The sequence below is a fragment of the Tasmannia lanceolata genome, unplaced genomic scaffold (assembly GCF_043159265.1).
Source record: "Tasmannia lanceolata isolate RefF3 unplaced genomic scaffold, GAP_Taslan_0.1 ptg000007l, whole genome shotgun sequence".
NCBI classification, from domain to species: domain Eukaryota; kingdom Viridiplantae; phylum Streptophyta; class Magnoliopsida; order Canellales; family Winteraceae; genus Tasmannia; species Tasmannia lanceolata.
In genome coordinates, this window is record NW_027518684.1 from 3,424,684 (window position 1) to 3,439,553 (window position 14,870).

At 38.1% G+C, this 14,870-nt stretch overlaps 1 protein-coding gene across 1 annotated transcript; it reads left to right on the forward strand.

Annotated features, from left to right (window-relative positions):
- Positions 1 to 1,147: 1,147 nt before the first annotated feature.
- LOC143881462 (Signal peptidase subunit) lies at positions 1,148 to 12,872 on the forward strand. Its single transcript, XM_077384541.1, has 6 exons — positions 1,148 to 1,560; positions 2,183 to 2,230; positions 3,910 to 3,972; positions 4,932 to 4,985; positions 6,371 to 6,457; positions 12,501 to 12,872. The coding sequence occupies exons 1-6, from the start codon at positions 1,435 to 1,437 to the stop codon at positions 12,624 to 12,626; spliced, it is 504 nt and encodes a 167-aa protein (XP_077240656.1). The 5' UTR covers positions 1,148 to 1,434; the 3' UTR covers positions 12,627 to 12,872.
- The last annotated feature ends 1,998 nt before the right edge of the window (positions 12,873 to 14,870 follow it).

Below are 14,870 nucleotides of genomic sequence, written 5' to 3' on the forward strand. Positions count from 1 at the left end.
CATAGCCCTCCGATCTAGAGAGAGGTTTCATAATATGCAGTTCCTCTATAGATCGGAGGGTTGGGATCATCCTGTATGAAGGATTTTTGGGCACAATCTATTTATGTTGTGGCCCATCACATGGACGGTTTGGATCATCCTATGATGTGGTCGTACAATACTTTTTTGGAAATAAGGGACTATAAGGGCTTGCACCATATAAAATGTGCGTACATAACTTTTTTTTAAAAATACGGTACTATAAGGGCTTACACCATGGAAAAATCTCTTCGTACAGAGTCTTTCTGCCCAAGGTTTTAAATTTCGGTTTTGGGGTTAATTTCATACCCCACTTGAAACAAAAATTTCAGGCGAAAATCCTGAAATTTGGTAGTGGGGATCGAAATTTCATTTTTTTGGGCCGAAAATTCGGCTTGTTAAAGGATTAAAAAATTAATATTTTTTTTAATATTTCGCCGAAATTGAATTTCTGTACATTTCATCAATTTGGGTTTCGGTGCATTTTGGTTTCGGTCTTGACCGAAATCCAAAATTCTAGTCTGAAATTTTGGATTTTGGCGCTGCTTATGGGGATTGGAAGTTTGGAACATACTCAAAACTCAAAAGAAAAAGGAAAGGACTGATATTAGCATGACCACACTTTGATAACTGTACATTTTGTCAATTTGGGTTTCGGTGCATGGTGCATTTTGGTTTCGGTCTTGACCGAAATCCAAAATTCTAGTCCGAAATTTTGGATTTTGGCGCTGCCTACGGGGATTGGAAGTTTGGAACATACTCAAAACTCAAAAGAAAAAGGAAAGGACTGATATTGGCATGACCACACTTTGATAACTGAGTGAGTAACCTTGTTTTACCTTGCAATTCCCCCCCCCCTTCCCCCCCCTCCCTCCCCCCCCAAAAAAAACCTCTCAGCAGCCGAGTTGAGAAGTGTGTTCAACTCGGCTTGGATTGGATTGGGTCGACACCAACCCCAACCCCACCCGAGACAGCATTTCCTCAACCCTAACACGAGCATCACTGCAATGATCAACCCCAATCCAACCCGCTTTTAAATCTCTCGACCCTAGCCCAACCCATCTAACCTGAAATTGAATCGGGTTGGTTCGGGTTCTCTTTGGCCAAATAGAAAAATACAATAACCCAAAGAAAATCAGGATAAAATTAGATGGAGGTCGGGTTAGGGTTGAGGGGTTGCTACGGCCTCAACCCTAACCCGACCCGAAATTAAATCGTGTTGATATCAGTTGCTGAGAAATTTCTTTTTTTTTTTTTACCAAACCCTCAAAACAATAAGAAGCGTTTCATAGAGAGGATCCGGGTAATTTCTGGCGGCCGATGGAGAAGACTCTGAATAAGTAGACATAACCTCCTTCGTTATTCTTTCTTTGTAGGTAAGAGAGAGAGAGAGAGAGAGAGGAGAAATATCAAAAGATGCATTCGTTCGGGTACAGAGCGAACGCGCTACTGACCTTCGCGGTTACAATATTGGCAGTGATGTGTGGCATGGCCTCTCTCTCCGACAATCTCAACGTCCCTTCTCCCTCTGCAGATGTCAAGGTCTCTTTCTCTTTCTCTTCCCCTTAAACCCTATTTCTCTCAAAACCCCTTCTTTCTCTTTTTAGCTCCATTTCTTCCTTCCCTTTCCTTTTCTCATTCCATCTGCTGATAATAACAACATTCTCATCAACAATGTTTCCTATGCGAATCGAGAACAAGAAAGGAACACAAAAAAAAAAACCCTAGATTTTTGAAATAGTATAATTATGCAGAAACCCTAGACCTTTCTTTTTTTGTTCGATCTGCTGATAATGACAACCTTCTAATGAAACTAGAGCATTCTCGTTAGTAATGCTTCTCAATAAAATAGAGAACAAGAAAGGAACACAAAGAAACCCTAGTCGTTTGAAATGGTCTGATGATGTAGAAACCCTAGACCTTTCTCTTTTTAGCTTGATTTCTTCATTGCCTTTCTTTTTTTTCTATTCAATCTGCTGATAATAACAACCTTCTCATGAAACTAGAAGCATTCTTGTTACTAATGTTTCTTATGCGAATTGAGAACAAGAAAGGAACACAAAAAACCCTAGATGTTTGAAATGGTCTGATTATTTAGAAACCCTAGACCTTTTTCCATCTTTTTGACGCTATGATCAATCTAATTTTTGTTATATCTTTGCAGGTACTGAATATAAACTGGTTTCAGAAGCAACCTAATGGAAACGATGAGGTGACGCCCTTTATTCACATCTTTTTTATATGTTTTCTTATTGAGAGTGTATAAATCTGACAACTTTTTTGTTCACCCTGGGTTTTATATGTTTTTTTTTTTTAATGTATGCACAGGAACAACACAATGTGTTATTGAGTTATCCAGCATTTCACTCTCCTATTTACAACTCTGCTACTTTGAAGAATTCCTTCCATATTTAGATTAACATGAAAAATCTGCAACATTCATGAAACTGTTGGATATAATTTCTGTTGGGGGATATTCAAAACTCTCTATTTCATGAGGACAATCCTATGCATACCCCAAGAGGAGTGTCCATATGAGTGAAGTTGCAAATGTTTTCTAACAAGAAAGAACTTTTTCATGTAAAATTGACACCCTTGCAAGTCTAGCCAATGACGAAGTGTCGAAGTAGATTTTTTCATACCTTAAGTGGAAGACTTGAACAACGAGGGGTTGCCTTACTCCCCTACCATCTTTCTGTGCAAAGTGTAAACTCTTTCTAACTTTGGCTCATGTTATATTTAGTTGCTGTCTGTCTTAAAATTTTGGCTTTAACTAGATAAGAGGAGAAGTTGTACATCTCAGTCAGTGGCTGAAATTTGTGTTCAGCAGTTACCCACTTTCGAGCAATGGCATATCCATAATGGCTGTACTGGGTTTTATCACCACCGGATATAGTTGTCACATTTAATAAATGATGTCTTAAGATTTTATCAGATGAAAAGGGGAGTTTACAATGTTTCTCAAGTTGACAACTGCAATAGAAATAGAAGACTTAGACATTAAGTAATAGCATAAAACACTAGCATTGGTGTGGGACAGGAGTGATGTCGCACTGACAATGATGGGGATGCCATAGATGATGAAAAGACTTCAACGCTGGAAGGAGAGTGCGAAGGTGGAAAATATGAGGGGCTCGTCAAATAATATAGATTGCCGTGGATAAATTGCACAAACACCTCCTTCAAAAAAAACTAGACCGGTGGACGAAGGGGAGAAAAAAGCTCAGAACACCTATTTGTCTCACTGGTTAATGCAAGTTTTAAAAACTACCCTGGACAACTTGCACATATTCCATGAACCTGGGCAAGTTTTTAATTCGAGGGCAAACATTGAATGGTCGAAGTCAAGAATTTTGTCTTGTGTGTCTTTTTGGGCTCTGCACTATCACCCCCATATACCCTTGCCACCGACTTGTTTGACTCACCCATGCCAACATTCTGAGGCATCTAGGCGAGTTCCATTCCCCCTTGCAGTGTTCACATACTAGGTTAGAGCAATTTAATCCCAGCAATTATCTTATCATTGCTTTGATGTTCAGATAATGCACGATGTAATAGGACATCGGCATAAGCAGGATCTGTCTAAAGAGAAAATGTGGATAGTGCCATATCATGGTCCTGTCTAAATAGAAAATGAGGATAGTGCCATGCCATGGGCCATTGACAGTAATTTTTGCCTCCATATGAAATGAACTGCCAAAATGCCCTCACAGAGAGCAGTAGTACAAGATTTCTGTTATTTTGATAATTGTTTTATTAATTTACTGACATATTTATTCTTTGTTTTAAAATCTTGCCCATTCCATTACCTGTCAATCCTAAAATAAATATAATACTCCAGTGGTATTGCATCCAGTTTCAAGTTACACTTATACTATTTGCATTGTGCAGGTTAGCTTGACGCTGAATATATCAGCAGACCTACAGTCAATGTTTACATGGAACACAAAACAGGTCTACTACTAATGCAGACATATTCACTTATTCTGGCTGTGAATTTTAGTTGTTTACACCTATCCTTCTGCTTGAAATATCCAGGAACAATAATAATTGGTTATCTGCACTATTTTTTTGGGGGATTGCAATATGGATTATTGTTATAAAACTCTACTGTCTACTGATTTGTGGCGTCAACAGTAGGTCTGCTGTCTGTAGAGTTTTCCGGCCAAAAAAATAAAGTAAAGGCTCTATAATCAACCGATTTATGTTCAATGTTTACATGGAACATGAAACAGGTCAACTAATGAAGAAATTTATTTAGACGGGTGACCTACCCATGTATGCGCAAATATTTTTGAATATGCGTGAACCCATAAAAAAATTTAAGCATTTCTCTGATTGTGGTTTCAGAATGCTGGCATTTCATATGTAGGAGATCTCTAATATGTCAACTAATTGGCATTTTAAAATATGGAACTTATCCAACCCTTAAATTTTGTGTGTTGAAAATTGTTGAAGTGGATACCATTAAAAAAAAGGAAAATTGTTGACATGTAGGAAGAGTTTTGGAGGGGGAAAAAGTCACACTCCCAATCATGTAGTTGATCTATATGATGTACTTGATTGATATTTAAAATACTTCCTTTAATGAATTGAAACATAAGAAAAGAGAAAGTAACATATAAAAGGGGGAGAGCCCCATGGATGACTTTTTAAAGAGGACTCCCTTTTGAACTTCTTCTCCAATTAGGAGTTCCATTTTGATTCCTCTCTTAAAGAGGTGTCCCTCTTTTGTAATGTGTGTACAAACATTCATGTAAAATGATTAGAAGGACGCACCAATGTCTAACATATTATACTACTTACCGTCCAAAAAAAAAAAAGCATATTATACTACTCATTGGCCTGGATGAGTTGAAAGATAAGTCAAAAGTGCACTGCCTCAATTTTCATTTCTCATTCCAATATTGCAGGTTTTTGTCTTTATAGCAGCCGAGTACGAGACCCCACAAAATTTTCTGAATCAGGCAAGCTTTAATACACTTTTGATCTTTGGCTATGCTATTTCTCTTGTTTGTGTTTTTACCTATGGACAATGGCCCGAAGTCTTTGTCGTGAAATATGGCTTCCTTGCATTGTGTGACTAGCTATTGATTTATGTTTTGATATTTGATTCAATAAGTTAATTTTCCATTCACATATTTTCTATCTTATTTGGTGACCTAAACTCTCTTATTTCATTTCACCAAATGATTGTATTATTTCATATGATATTCACTTTTTAGTTGTTGTCATGAGCAATTCTTACCTATCTCCCTTAGATTCCAATGTTTTATTCTTACAAGGTAAATTCACTAAAGGTCCTCAATTAGTTATAGTATAAGCATAGCACTTGATGCATGGGCTGTCACAGGATAATTGAAGCAGCTTGCTACTGCTTCAATTAGGAATGTAAGAGTTCAGATCTGAGATCTGTCATTGTCTGACCATGCACAATGCTTAACCAAGAATGATAGTTGGATCTGTACTTGTTCGAACTAATCTTCAAACTAGAGATAACACTACAAATCCTTTATTCCTTTTATTTCTCACTCTCTACTATGTGACATAATTATGGTTTGCGCACAAATATTTGATAATTCTGTTTATGGAGGTAGTTAAATGATGTCATTTTAGGAGCCAACTCCTTGGAAACTTCTGTGTTGTAGCTCCTCATTAGTTCTGGAAAGCATCAACTATGTTTGATTTCAATGTTTACTCGACAGATAAGGGTTTTACGCTTTTGCCAATTGATTTTATGGTGTAAGTTCTCTTTTATATTTCAAGCATCAAGCAAGGCTTTTAATGGTTCCATAAAATAAATAAATTATTTGTATATTTTTTGCATATTATTTTTATTTTAGCTCGCTATTTAAATAATAAATTTCTCTCCAGTAAAAATCCTTTTACTCATTGATTAACACATGTCTAACGAAGGTACTGGCGATAGCATACCAGAAAGCATTAGATTAACCAAACTGCACGATTGGAATCTGAAAGAAAAAGCAATAAACCAACCAAATCAGGCATTTATGATAGTTGGCTATTTGTACCCTGGCCTATAGATTTCTTTGGAAAATGGATATTTTATTTCGCGTGGCAGTTAGCATGATGGTTCTTACTGAATATTATATTAAGAGTTCATAAAAGTGTATAAATTTGGATCATTTTATATGTGCATTCTAGGCAGTATTGCGTCGATGATTAGAATTAGCACTTTAGAAATTGCGTTTCAATGTTATCTTCCTTTCTCAAGTATGCCAATCTGAAGATCGTTTTTGATTTTGGACATCATATTTTATTTGTAGTTTGTATTGACAATTTTTATCGTCCAATGCGTGTACTGCATTTTAACTTCAGTTTCTTTGAGCAGGTTTCACTTTGGGATGGTATCATACCATCAAAAGAGCATGCAAAGTTTTGGATTCACACTACAAACAAGTATCGTTTTATTGATCAGGTGAGTCACATCTTCCACATTGTTTTGAATAATTAGTGGAATTTCATATCTTTTTTGGGTGATAGATCAATGTGATGACTGATGAAATGTGGGTCTTTTGGTGTATTAGATATCTTTCTATGAATAAGGGTATTTCTGTCATCTTATGTAATTCTCTCTTATGTGAATATAAGAGGGGAGTCTACTTGTATTTGGCAACTTATCCCCACAAAATCATTCCTCTCCTACCTCTGCCCTCTTTTCTTTCCTATTATATTTTACAACCTACTTGGTATAAGAGCAGATCTAGATCCAAAAGAACCTGGTCGCTCGATCGTACCGTCTATTGACATCATGGGATCTCAGGAAAACCCATTTTGAATTGAAGGAAGCAGATCGCGTCACCATCAGGCTATACGACTCTTATGTCATCATCCATACAACTCATCTTCCATCCGATTTGAGTGAAATGATGGGATTTGGATTGATACTATCTTAGAGATATTTTATATGATTTTTAATCAGTTTTTATTGATTTTTGGAGAAATTTATGGATTTTAGAATCCGGAAATTCGAAGGTCTAGATCTGGAATGCTTTGATTAAATCTCTCTAAGAATTTTTTTTGTGAAGCAAAGGTATTTCATCAATTTTCTATAAGAAAAAATATGGGAGACCGATATGATTTGAAGATGTTATACACACATCTTTGTGGCTAATTTTTTTTGACTTATGGAATTTTATTAATCATAGGAAAGCAAAGCCCACGACCTAGGTGGTCGAGCCAACAAGATAATTAGCAAATGAAAATAAGAAACGAACAATAATAAAAAGTCAGGGAGGTAGATAATCGAAAATCTCCAAAGACTGCTTGTGACTCCGCGAGCGAGACGATACGCCTCTCCAATAGCCGATCGACACGCACGTAGGAAATGAACTAGACGACCCTCCACTCGATCCAAAATCTCATCAATCATTCAGCAAATCTCCATGGGTGAAGGCTGCTTCCATCCATCCATCTAATCACATCGAGGGAATCTCCCTCTATTCTGAGGTTATCCAAGGCTCTGCTATCCATATTCCTCATGCCCTGCAGAATGACTCTGACTTCAGCTTCATTGGAATCCTTAATACCAATAGGATCAGGAAAGGCCCATCTTGTCGTACCAATATTGTCTAGTATCATCTGTCAGTAGTCCACCATGCCACTATGCCAGTTAGGCTAGGGTTACCCAAACTTGAGTCGCCAAAATTCAACTTCAGCCAGCCCGGGTCAGGGAGAGATCATCTGGGGGCAATAACCTCCATCCTCTCTTTGGAGGCGCACATCTCCTTCCAGCAACGATTAAAGTCCGATGCTGAATATATGTTGAAGCATGGAAGGACCTTTGACCATAAAATGACCAGAGATATGATCCTAGAGAAAGTAAAGCTGGCACCTTTGACGGCTTTTTTAATCAAACGTGCGTTTCTTTCTTTCCTGAGAGTCCAAATTGTAACCAGAACCAGAAGTACTAGCTTCCAAAGAAGCATTCCTTGGTCATGAAGCAAAGAAATAACTATCTAGGAGATTTGACAATCGAGCTTGGTACACCCAAGAGATCCCAAATCTGTTCAGGATATGGGTCCAGATCACTCTGAAAAAGTGGCAGTGGAGGAATAGGTAGTTCACAATCTTCTCAAATGCCGCACAAAGAGTACACTGGTCGATGATGAGCATATGCCACTGTCGAAGATGGGGCGTACTAAACCCACTACGTACCACACCGGATATGGACCAAACTATCTCACGACGTTCTGAACACGGGGCGGCTCAACCATCTGTATCTTATCCTGGAAAGCTGTCCAACTGGATGCATATACTCTAGGTGGGGCTGGGATACTCCACACTCTGTCTAGCTGCGAGGGCGGGAGACCAGAGCCTAGATGGTGATAGAGACTTCACTGAGAAAGACCCAGAGGAGTTGAAGATTCCAACCCTTTTTATCCCTGCCATTCTTCCCTATATAGAGATAACTAAGCATTGAGTAAGCTGAGCGACCATCTATGTCTGATAATTCAGTACATACCACATTTCACGTGTAATTCATATAAATATTTATATATAATAAATATATGGCATTTTACATGTAGTTTGTTTAAATATAATTATATAGCACATACTGTTATAGTATACCACTAATAGACTTTGATTTTGGTTTCGGTATGCATTTCGATTTCGATATGCATTCCAACGAGGATGAAAATGGTAGTGGTAGTTTTTTTGGTCATTTCGTGTCGGTCTTGGTGAAGATTTAAAACCATGTTCATAGGGGCCACCCTAGAGTCCAGAGCCCAACTTTCAACTAGATGGAACATGCCATCTTGGATGGTCTTAGTGGGATAAGTTGAGATTTGTTAATGGTTGGATCAAAGAATTGGAGGATGATCCCAATTATGAAAAATGGGAATGCGAACCTCACGTCATGTTATGTTAATTACATTCAATGCAACCTAGCATTAGCACTTGGTTGCTATTTCTACGAATGACAAAAGAGAGTTGGGACACTGTAGTCTGGACATATTCTCACAGGCATGCTATTTCTAAGGTCTAGCAGTTGTATCAGGACATAGCAAACTCACTCAAGGAGAAATTTCATTTGTGGAAGAATATTATGGTATTTTTAGGAGCTAATGGAAGTAGTGTAGATCACTTTCAACCCATTGATTATAGTGTTAAGATATAAGAAACAGACTGAACATAGAAATTTTTTGGAGTTTCTAATAAGACTGAACTCATATCTTGGGTTGCAGAGAATCCAAGTTTTGGAAAGGGCACCCTCCCTCCTCTCTAAACAGTCTACAGCTAACTACATTCCTGCTTGGCCACCATGAGAGCAAATGCTAAGGCTCAAGTTGGTACTACTCTTCCTGAGCGCTCTTGCCTTTGCGTCATATTTGAGAGCTAGAGTTAATGGAAATAAATTTTGGCATGGTCCTGGATGAGGCTCTAATTGTGGGAGTATGACCTCGTTTGAGCCAGGTTAAATGGAAATAGTTTTCGATTTTGGTATGTTTTTCGATTTTGACAGAAATGGAAATGTCTGTTTATATGGAAGTTTTGATGGAAATCCTATAAAATTATGGAAACGTATGCAAATGATGGACATGTAGGATGAAACTTAAAAAAAATGTTAGAATAAGCACATATACACACAAATTATGGTGGATGCACCATATCAAATGAAAGGGGAAAGTGGGTAGTCCAGAGAAGATGAGCTCTACCATAATGTGGTGGATCCCTTGAGCCAGTGGCCCATAGATTACGGTCATCATTGAAGTTCCCAGGAACTTTACATTTGCCTAAAATCCCTCAAGTTAGAAATATATTTTTTTTCATAAGAAAACCTTGAATTGATGGAAGGTTTTTCGCCGAACAGAGCAACTACAAACATTAAGGTTCCATTGAGACTTCAGACATGACTGAGGAAGTATGTAGCTGTGTCTGATGTTAATCATGTCAAAGTGAATAGTCATGTGATCCATTTCAAAGAAGAAAAAAAATGAAGTCATGTGATTCTGTCATTTTGATAAAAGCCACAATATGCACACACGCTCATGTTCAGCTTTTTATAAAATCTGAAACGAACATAACTTGGTGTGCAGAGAACAAATCAAATATTCCGTCAAAGATTGCCCCGTTATCGCAGGTGCTCACCTAGGCAACTACATGGATTTCTAGGCAATTGCTGCAACTTGGGTCAGAAATGACCGACCAGCTAGTTGATGAAGGAAAAATAACCATAAATGAGGGTTTATCACTCTCCAAGCATGTAGACTTGTCCGGTCACGTCACAGCAGTGTACCTAGAAATGTTATATCACAAACAGTTCTCGTGCCTGTGGTCATTTCGGGTCTGTCTTTCTTCCATTTATTCTGTCTGATACTCCACTTACGTAGAAATGTTATGTCACAAACAGGTCTCATGCTTGCATTCATTTCAGAACTGTCTTCCTTCCATTTCTTGTGTTCGATACTTCAATTACATAGAAATGTTATGTCACAAACAGGTCTTGTGCTTGCAGTCATTTCAGAACTGTCTTCCCGTCACTTGTTGCATTAGATACTCCAGTTACATAGAAAATGGCATTTTACAACATACAAGAAATTTTGTTGCTTTTTTTTTCATTAACCGGTTTTATGTGTATATATGTAATTATTATTTTAAGAGGAAAGTGTTCCTGCGCAGCTGCGCAGGGAGCTTCCCTGCGCTTAAGTGGCTTAAAAAGCCTCCCATTGGTTCGTATAGCGGGTCTACAAAAAGTGACCAATGGGAGGCTTTATAAGCCACTTAAGCGCAGGAACTCCCTGCGCAGCTGCGCAGGAACACTTTCCTCTTATTTTAAACAATCATCGTTTATTAAGTAAACCATTCTGTTGCTCAGATTGTGCCGCCTATGGAACTGGCCATCTCCCTAGCTGACCAGTTGTGTGTGGGTGCTGGTGAGTTTTTGTGGTGGGGTGGGAGGTGGAGATCATCAACTGGGGTCACCTAGTTTCCTTGACAACCATGTTATTACACATTGATGTGGGATCATGACTAGTCCGGTTGACGAGATTTGTCCCTCGGTCACCATTTGGAAGTTTTAGACCCACAATCTAATTTGGGATAAGAGGAGAATTTTGGGAACTCTTCTTTAGCAGGGCCTGGAGTTACTTACTAGGCCATCTTATGCTGTAGCTATATGGGACTCCTGGTCCCTCCTCTATGTATTTATGTTTTGAATATAAATACAATTGGTCATCTTTCAAAAAAAAAAAGACCCACAATCTAAGCGGTATTGCTGTTGGATATTGGCATTGTTGGGTATTGGCATTTCGGGGGGTCTAGAGGTATTGGTGTTGTAGGGGAGACTACCTTAAGTGCTATGGCATAGGTAGATTGCAATCCCTTGTGAAAAGTTGTGTCTTGGAATCGATTGCGTATCTGAGGAATTGTGGGGAAGGCTGGTGAATTTTAGGACGGATGAGAGGTTTCTTCAGAAGTCCTCAGTTTCCGGGGTTTAAATTCAAAATTTGCGTGTAGCTGTTTGCATGATCTCAGTAGTAACAGATGTAGCTTTATTATTGGGTTGGTATCCATATGAATTACATTATAACCACTGAAGGCTGGAGAGACCATGGTATTGGGTTTTTCGCCTTCAGTGGTCCTTGGTCTGGATCTACACACCCTGCTATTTTAAGTCTCGGGACCAATATTTCAATAGGGATGATGAAACTTTGATAGGTTGTGATGGGGAAATCATTGAGAAAAGGTAGGCATGGTGTAAGAAGATGGTATCATGGAAATCCTATGGGGTCGCACTTGGTATTCTTCTTGTAGAATGGAGATCATAGGTTTGGGTATTGTATTTAAATTCTGTTATTTAGTTTCCTGGTCCAGGGGATGCCCTGACCAGTACTTCTGATGCTTTGTCACACAGGATGGGACCACTGGTCCCCAATGTAACCTTAGCATCGATAAAAATCAATGAAAATTTGTCATCTTTCAAAAAAAAGACACAATCTAAGATCAAGAGTTGCATCTCATAATGGATTTGCCTCTGAAATCCAGTTGACGTTGCAATGATTTATTTCAATTGTGAAGGTAAGCATCCTCATTATCTCGTATGTGTGTGCATTCGAGTTTTTCCTCAAGTCTTGTCTATTTGCAATTTTATGGAATTCGTTGTTTGCCGCAATATGTGTGTGGGTGGCAGTTTTTGAATCTACCTTAAAAACTTATTCACATCAATGTGCATTGAGAACTTGAATCAGCAACATAAACTCATGTTTTACTGTTCTGCTGTTTCTTTATAGCATTATGTTGGACAAGTTAAAGCATTCCTAACCTGATTTAACCATTTTAAGAAGACTGAAACCCGAACACTGCTCAACTAAATCGATCCCTTTATTCTTTTTTATCCCGTATTAACATTATTCTTTTACATGTGTAGGGATTCTAGGGAAGCAAAACATTACTCAACTAAATCTATCCCTTTATTCTTTTTTATCCCGTCTTGACATTAATCTCTTACATATATGTAGGGAAGCAATCTCAGGGGCAAAGAATTCAATTTGACACTGCACTGGCATGTCATGCCCAAGACCGGCAAGATGTTTGCTGACAAAATAGTTATGACTGGATATCGCCTGCCGGAGGAATACAGATAAAAAACCCTTGTGTTTTTCTGTAACTTTCCTTTTTATCTTGTAACTGAGATATATATTTGAAAAACAGCTACGTGGACAACGTACAGGGAAATTTCAGGTGGAAAGGATTGAAGGCTTTACTTGGTTTACTGTTTGTTGTCTTGTTAAGTTCCTTTCCATCTAAATAGATAGCTGTGCTGGCCTGATAGAAAGACAAATTGAAGGTTTGTAGACTAAGTTTATCTATATTATTTAAGGTTGAAACGAGCAAGTTTTTCTGTGACATGCAATCGAGACAATTGATGTTAGGGTGCTTTGAGGTACACTTTGCACTTCTAAAGTATGGATTTTCAGAGACATAGAACACACATTTGTTTATATTTCATTTCCACCATGAATCATCAATGGATTAGCCAAGGAGCTGTAGTAAGGTTTAAGAATGTAGACATTAGATGAGCCTAGATCAACAATGATATAAGATTGTGGTAGCTGTTGTCAATGCATCTAGATTAATCTCTTCGTGGGGGTGTATATGAATCAATGTGTGTGCATGTAACTGTTGTATGTATTATTAAGACAGGCTAGAGTGTTCCAAGGGTTAGCAAAGATGACACCGATTGTGAGTCCCGAATTGGTTATTGGACTGATATTTACGTTTAGGCCCTGTTTGTTCTGGCCATGTTTGTTTTAGATTTTGACCACTGATTGTGAGGCCAGAACCGATTATTGGACTCAAATTTACATTTAATTTTTAGTCCAATAATTGGTTTTGGACTCTCGATCGTTGTCAAAATCTAAAAACAAAACAGGGCATTTGGATTTGGATTTTGAGAATCGATTGTAAGGGAAAAGTGATTGTGAGCTGGAGCTCATATAAGCTTATATGAGCTAGAAGTCACAAACATAGGGGCCCACATTATTTGGATGATCCATTCATTTGATACGCCCTCATATAGATAGGGCGTGCAAAAAAAATCAGCTCCATAGCCCTTCCATCTGTGGAGGTTAAAATGGACGGGTAATCCTCTGGAGAATTAACCAATTTACACTAGGGCAATCAAAATGATTGGTTTGGATCTTTGAACAAGGTGGCCTTGCTGTATTTTTTGAAAAATATGCACAAGTACAATTTCAAACCATGTTTTGATAATGGGTTGAACTCATCTAGTTTTACATTGTTTTACCAGCTGTGAAAGGCTATTACAATTCCCAAAAAAGCTCTCAACAGGCAGATAGAAAGTGTAACAGGAAGGCACCTGATGCAGGTGCATCTCACCCATCACAAAAATCAACGTCTTCATTCATCAAAAGTTCCAAAAAAGAGTCCTATTTTTAGTTTTCTTTATTGAGAATTTGATTTAATTATTTTTAGCATTTTTTTATGTAGTGAGAGAGGGCGTTTCCGTCTTTTCAATTTAAATGGAAAATCGGAGAACACCATCCGAGGTAAGATCCACATCCCTAGATAGTTTTGATGCTTGAAAACCGTATGAATGAAGTTCTATCAATTGGAAAGGTGTCGTTTTGCATATATAATTCTATTTAGGAGGATCACCATGGTAGATTCGTTTCGTTCGTGGATCTCCATAGAACCCAAGATCGCCTTGTTTTGGCTTTTGAAATTGGAAATACGATATTTTTAACCTAGATCTAAGTCCCCTTTTCCGGCAGGGTTTTCAGCCTCTTTGGAAGCACCTCATTTTAAGATTTCCAACCAGCCCGACCCCGCCCAATTCCGATGTAAAACTATCAAGTTAGAGCTGTTTTAGTGCCGAAACGTGTAAAATATCATGCCTCGGATGAAAAACCCATACGGACGTCCAGCATAATCACGGACGCCTGCCAAAAACCCAATCCGAATCGGGTCTGATCTTAGACGGACATCTGGCAAAATCCCAGACGTCCAGCGCGACAGTTTTCCTTCCGGCAGCCCAAACTTCGAAAATTCACAACTTCTTCGAATAAATAACCACGTCAAATTGGGTTTTTTCCCCCTGTTTTCCAAGGGCTTTTCATCTAAAAACATATATTGGGCTAAGATCATAAGGGATACAGGGAGAACAGTAAAGAGATAACAACTTGAAGCTAAAAAAAGGGCAATAGAATACCACAGGAGCTCTATTGAATTTTTAAAATGACATCTACACCCTTTTTTTCTCTATCTTGGCACCATTTACTTGTCTTTTGGTAAAGTTTAAGTTTAAAAAAAAACCGACCAAATGCCAAATAAGATAAGAATACTCTTCCATCTAATATACTTATTTG

Excerpts from the sequence above, each read along its gene's own strand:
- LOC143881462 (XM_077384541.1), top strand. The coding sequence starts at position 1,435 with ATGCATTCGTTCGGGTACAGAGCGAACGCGCTACTGACCTTCGCGGTT. Across the intron at positions 3,973-4,931 it reads TTACATGGAACACAAAACAG|GTTTTTGTCTTTATAGCAGC; the intron begins GTCTACTACTAA and ends CCAATATTGCAG. Across the intron at positions 4,986-6,370 it reads CACAAAATTTTCTGAATCAG|GTTTCACTTTGGGATGGTAT; the intron begins GCAAGCTTTAAT and ends TTCTTTGAGCAG.